Source organism: Gouania willdenowi, chromosome 10, assembly GCF_900634775.1.
Source record: "Gouania willdenowi chromosome 10, fGouWil2.1, whole genome shotgun sequence".
In the NCBI taxonomy this organism is placed as follows: domain Eukaryota; kingdom Metazoa; phylum Chordata; class Actinopteri; order Blenniiformes; family Gobiesocidae; genus Gouania; species Gouania willdenowi.
Window position 1 is genome coordinate 41406440 of NC_041053.1, and position 6665 is coordinate 41413104.

General features: G+C 38.9%; 1 protein-coding gene across 1 annotated transcript in view; it reads left to right on the plus strand.

The window, feature by feature from the left end:
* The first annotated feature begins 227 nt into the window (after window positions 1–227).
* The window catches only part of LOC114470818 (fas-binding factor 1 homolog), a 71946-nt gene continuing 65508 nt past the window's right edge, over window positions 228–6665 (plus strand). The window contains exons 1-2 of the mRNA XM_028459149.1: window positions 228–956; window positions 1299–1568. Of these exons, the coding sequence (XP_028314950.1) occupies window positions 273–956; window positions 1299–1568 (954 nt within the window). The 5' untranslated portion in view covers window positions 228–272. The remainder of the gene's footprint in view (window positions 957–1298; window positions 1569–6665) is intronic.

The following is a 6665-nucleotide window of genomic DNA, read 5'->3' on the forward strand; positions in this document are numbered from 1 at the left end:
ATTTATTTTTTGGGGGGTGGGGGGGTTAGCTCTGTTTATATGTGTTTAATTTCATCATGTTATTGTTTGTTACCAAGGCAGCAGGAAATCAACATTTAGAATGTTTTGTTGACTGTAACCATGACAACAGAAAAGAAGCCAATGGAGGAGATGAAAGCCAAATCACTTCAAAGTACCTGGATTCTTCTATCTTAGAACAAACAGCTTAAAGCCTTAAAAACTCCACTGTTTTGTTGAATAATATCTTGCTTTTTTGTCCTGAAACGTTGACGATGGATCAAAAACCAGCGATGAACATTACTTTTGGTGACTTTGGGGATTCTGAGCCCTTATTTGACAAAACCAGCGAGGTGTCCTTCCACCAACCAGAGCAAAATCATAGGAAGAAGGTAAAGACGCAGAAGATGAAGGGAGACCAACCATCATCTCCTGGAGACCAGGGTGATGATGAACAAGTCAACCATCCACCAGTTACCGTACCAGTGAGTCCCTGTGAACCAGGCTGCACACTGGTACCTGACCAAGCACCACCAGGGTGTATCACATGTGAAGAGATGACATACAAGGCATCCCTTACAAGGTACCAGATGGAAATACGAGACAGGGACCTGGACCACCTCAAACTGGCTCTGGACTTTTCCAGAAAGGAGTTCCATGAGCAGGAAGAACAATGGGAAGAGGAACGAACGATGATGATGAAGAAGGAAACAGAATCAGATTCCATGGTTGAAATCCAGGAGGAGGAAATCTCCAAGCTCAAGCTTAGCCTGGACCAATGGAAACAAGAGTTACGCCGAGGTGAGTCTAACCAGATGAAGATGCTGAAGTGGCAGCGGGAAACCACCTCCATCCTTCAGCGTCAGAATCAGCTGATCTTCAATCTCACACAGTCACTGGATCAGACCAAAGAACAAGTAGAGGAGCAAACCAGGGAGCTTCAGCACCAGGAAACAACAGTGAGTCATTATCTCATTTATTCAACTTTTATTTACTTGGTTTTTTAACGACGCTTTTACAAATTGAATTTTGTTGTCACATTTATTTAGAAATTAAACAAAATTCTATCAGTACAAAATCTAAATATTAATACAAACTTCTGATAATAAATATACAACAATTGTTCTAAAGCACAATAATATAAAATGTTTTTACTGCTGATTTTAATGTTCTTGTTGATTTTTAAAGCGTTAAATATTTTCTGTTGCACTTTTTAATCATGTAAAGCACATTGAGTTTCCTTGTGTATGAAATGCACTATACTAATAAATGTGTCTTGTCTGATTCTAATCTCCACACAGATATCAGAAGCTCAGAAGAACGTCATCATCAAAGACGAAGAGCTGAAAGTGAAGGATCTCCTCGTGCGTGAGCAGAACATTGAAAACGACGTTCTGAGGGCTGATCTCAGGCAGGCGCAGGAGAAATTAAAAAGTCAAAGTGATCAACACGAGCAACTGTTGGATGTGAACGCCAACATGTTAGAAGTGGTGAAATCGAAGGAGCAGGCCTACTGCAGTCTGGAGGAGCAGGTGAAAGAAAAGGTGACCATGCTGAAGAACGCCCTGGTCGTAACACAGAACCAACTGAAAGCCAAAGATGTGGAATTAGAAGAAGAGCGGTCCAGCCACGCTAAAAAGAAACCACTACGGAAAAGAATCCTCCAGTGGTTTAGGAGGAAAACCAAACGTTAGAACAATACAAACCCCATGAAGATTTAAAACATTCCTCTCTCTCCTTTTCTCCCTCTAATGCAGGAAAAAACTTTTATAAAGAAAAAAAAAAGATAAAATAACAAATGAATAAAAAAAATGTTTGCAAAAATAATAATTTTGTGTTGAACTGAGTTATTAAGTTGGGTTAAACCATGAAAATCATAGTATAATAACTATTTTCCTCAAGAATTCTGACTTTAAACAAAAAATGCTGACTTTTTTCTCAGAATTCTGACTTTAAAGTGAGAAGTCTGACTTTAAAGTCAAAATTCTGACATTTTTCTGGCTTTAATTTCAGAATTAAGAAATTTTTCCTCAGAATTTCCACAAAAGGGAATTGGTAATGCACTGCACACTGTTTTTGTAAACTCTCAATGAATAATTTATGTCAAATTTGTGTTTAAATTCTGTTAGCTCCATGAATTTTTATTCCATCGTTGTGCTCTATTGTTCTTTTTTCACAGTATTCTGAACAAAATGTTGTAGTTGGACAAAGGGGGCAGGGGCGCATATCCCGGTGGGGGATCCAGGGGTCGTGTCCCCCCAAAACATCCCATTGTAAACATTAATCCAAAAAAAATGACAGTATAGTTACCTTGATTTCCTTTAAAATCAACAGTTTTTACATTAATTTTTACTTGTGATGTTTTTATACTGGCCATGTAGTTCATAGTGCTGTGGACTTGTAGCTACACATTCACGGCAAAACATTTTGTATTTGTAAAGTTTTGTATCGTTCTAAGTTTTGTGGCATATTCAATTGTACTTAATAGTTTGTGTAAAGGTTTGTGTATTCACTAGGTGTGTAAATGAGGATGTCAGTGAACGCACCATCAAACCCTGTTAAACTATTTCACTCCTCAATGCATTTTAGATGGAAGTTCATTGCACTTTATTTTAAAACATACTGGGCATTTTTCTAGATGTATGTGGTTAATTTTATTTTTATTTTTTTAGAATTTAAGAACTTTACAGAATTACAATCTGTTGGTGAAGCAAAAGTTAAACTTTTTGGAAAAATGTAATTCAACAGTTTGATAACAAGGCAAATGTATTAGTATAGCACATTTCATACACAAGGCAACTCAATGTGCTATACATGATCAAAAAGTGCAACAGAAAACATTCAACAGCTTAAAAATCGATAAGAACAATAATATCAGCAGCAACAACATTTAAAATCACCACTAAAAACATTTAAAATCATCACTAAAAATATTTAAAATCATCACTAAAAATATTTAAATTCATCACTAAAAACATTTAAAATCACCACTAAAAACATTTAAAATCACCACTAAAAACATTTAAAATCATCAATAAAAACATTTGAAATCATCAGTAAATAGAACCAACAGAACCAACAGAACCAATGGAACCAACAGAACCAACAGAACCAATAGAACCAATAGAACCAATGGAACCAATGGAACCAATAGAACTAATAGAACCAATGGAACCAACAGAACCAATAGAACCAATGGAACCAATAGAACCAATGGAACCAATAGAACTAATAGAACTAATAGAACCAATGGAACCAACAGAACCAACAGAACCAACAGAACCAACGGAACCAATGGAACCAATGGAACCAATAGAACCAATAGAACCAATGGAACCAATGGAACCAATAGAACCAACGGAACCAACGGAACCAATGCAACCAACAGAACCAACAGAACCAATAGAACCAACGGAACCAACGGAACCAATGCAACCAACAGAACCAATAGAACCAACAGAACCAACGGAACCAACGGAACCAACGGAAACATATATATTTTGGTGGAACCGTTTCAACTGGTTTTTCATTGGTCGGATGGAGAGGACACAACGTCTCTCATCCTTCTGTCGGATGCTCAGGGAAACATTTGTGTTTCAAACCCTAAACGATGATTCAAATAAAGTGTTTCCTGGCACACCTCACTTTGGAGACTTCCTGCCTCTCCTCCTGGGCCCTGGGTCCTAGAGTCCAACCTGTTACATAATGGACACGAGTGAAGGGAGCGCTCGTTTTTCATTTCCAATTCAACAGGTGAGATTCAACCACGCTCAGCGCAGACGTTCTGGTAGACAATGGCTACGTTAGCTGCCAAGTGTTTATGCTAATGCTGCATTCAGGGGAAGAATGGAGGATTATTGCAGCGACGGAGCTGGAGCAGCGCCACGAATGTTGGCTGCAGGGAAACGCTGATTATTTATGATTCCTGGGGACTTTTCAGCATTTTCCTCCAGATAAATGTTGACTTACTGAGAGAGAAAATTCTGTTTTTATTCAGGAAAAAAATTAATCAGGAATCTACTGAAACGTACGTTTAAAGAAAGGTTTGTGAGCATCAGGTGATCAAAATGTAACGCTTTGAGTTTAATTTGTTTTACAAACTAAATACAAATCTATCGCAATGGTTGTTTCTGTCCCATGAAGACCAGTAGGCGGGGCCACAAACATGTGATGGTCACATGATCAACATTCATGTCAGCATTTAGAATAATGATCTTAACACGGGAAACAACAAAGACTTTGTGTGTTTTTGTCTATTCTTCTCTCATTTTGTGTGCGTTTGTTTTGTGTGTTTATGGAGTGATTTGTGAACTCATGTTGCCGTTACAAAGCTAAACTAGCCATGTAGTCTTTTATAGTGCATTAGCGCTTTAGTACGTTAGCTCCTTAGTCAGTTAGCTCATTAGTGCCTTAGCTTGTTAGTGCGTTAGCTTGTTAGTGCGTTAGCTCATTAGTGCGTTAGCTCATTAGTGCGTTAGCTCTTTAGTGCGTTAGCTTGTTAGTGCGTTAGCTTGTTAGTGCATTAGCGTGTTAAGGCATTATCCCAACCACCCTCAAACTCTGCGTATGTTTAGTGTGTTAGCGCTTTGGTGCGTTAGCGCAGTATGTGTTAGTGAGGCACAGACATGAGCGTTACTGTTTCTGGTTGGTCATTGTTGTTGTTTTTCACTGGTGACTGACTTGTGTTTGAGTAGCTTTGTCATGCTAACGTTCACGCTAACTGTGTTTGTTGTAGCAGATGAAAGTGGGAGCTCTGGACTGTACTTTACTGTACGTTATTAATCAGTTTCTATGGTCGTGATCTGATGCTGTGGTGTAAACGTCTTTAACTCAGACTGTAACACGGGGGGGGGGGGGGGGGGGGGGGGGGTATAAAGTATAAAGGGACGGACGGTCTGTGAAAAACGAGCCTCTGAATATGGAGGAGTGTGAGTGTGAGGAAAGGTTAAAAGTTCTGTCAGCCGCCGTCACTTCTCTCCCTCGCTGTCATCCGGTGCCTCTGCGTTTACTGTAGATGGATTTCTCTCCTCTCAGAGCCTCTGAGTGATGGGCCAGACTTTTAACGAGTTGCTTTTCTGCTGCTGGAGGAGAAGAAGAAGAGAGATGTGACTCCATATCGGAAGTTCTGTGACAGACTGGAAACCTGAGACAAAAGCTAAATGAGATTTAATCTGGAGGAAGTGGAGCCTTGGAACATTTCTCAGCCTCGGTGACGGATGTGAGAATTAAACTCAGTGTGTGTGTGATTTCATCCTCTCAGCTCAGAGAGAGCTCCATCCACACAAAGACACCAACAAACAACTTTACACACAAATATGAATAAACGTGGAGGGAAAAACAGTTATTAAAGAGATTCTTGTCTTTATTCTCTGACCATCAGCATGTGGTTTTTGGTTCTAAATCTTCTGTTTGTCCATGTTTGGAATCTGATGTGTTAACCAATTGTTAGGAGACAAACAGCAGCAGTGGTCATAATGTTATGGCTGATATTGTTGATTATCAGTTTTTGCTTCTTTTCCCAGATTTTGTTCTTTCAGGGTCATCACAGTGTGGTTGTGGGTTCAAATCCTTACATTTGTGCCACCTTCTGTTCTTACCCAGGCTTGCACAGGTGGGGCGTGGCTACAGGTGGGGTGGGGCGTGGTTATGAGTGGGTCGTGGCTGACTCAATCATGTTATATGCCATAACTCTATCCCTCTCTCTGTTAGAAATATTGTCCAAAATGGTGTCGTTACTATTGCTAGCATAGCCACGCCCCCTCTAAGGTGGAAAAACACTTTTTATTTTTAAAGCTACTGGATACGATCATTTCATCTCTTTGATCAATAAATCTAAGATCATTTGCTCGACAAAAAATTTGAATTCCTGCTTTAAAGGTAGTTTTGATCTCCACTGTGAACACACTCTTATTGACATTGTTTGTAAAGTTTGGTGCATTGCATTGTGGGATGTGGAGTTCTGTAGACGGATGCATAGAAGTGCTTTTACTTCATTCTTTCAGTGATTTCTTGTGTTTCAAAGTGATTTCCCAACATATTTCTGCTGTTTTCACTGAAAGTTGCAGCAAAACAAATGTGGATGTTGTTTTTCTGGTTTATACAAAAATATGTAAACACGACTGGAAGTGAATGTGTGTTGGAGTGACGAGATATTACTGGGACTACTGGGAACAAATTATAACAAAACTGAAGTTAAACCAACCACTGTCGTCCTTGTCTGGAGAAGAAACTCAATAAATTACAGTAAGAATGAAGTAAAAACACTTCAGTGCATCTGTCTACAGCAGGGGTTCTCAACCTTGGGGTTAGGACACCATTTGGGGTCGTGAGAAACTGGGAGAGGATGCCTTCAAGAATCTAAGAATATTTTCTGAACAATTTCAGGCAATTTTTGCTTAATTTTACGCTTTTTCTACAACTCCACCAAACTCACTATATTTTAACCTTTTTTCATAATTTTTTCTTTTAATGTATTTTTTCTACATTTCTCCCATTTCTGACACTTTTACATCACATTTCAATGACTTTCTGCACTTTTTTCTCCACTTTCCAGACATGTTCAGCACTTATAAACCCTCTCTACCACTTTTCTACATAATGTCACATATGTTTCACTGTAATGTTAACTCATGGTATATACAGTAGTTCTATGATGTCTGTTGTACTTG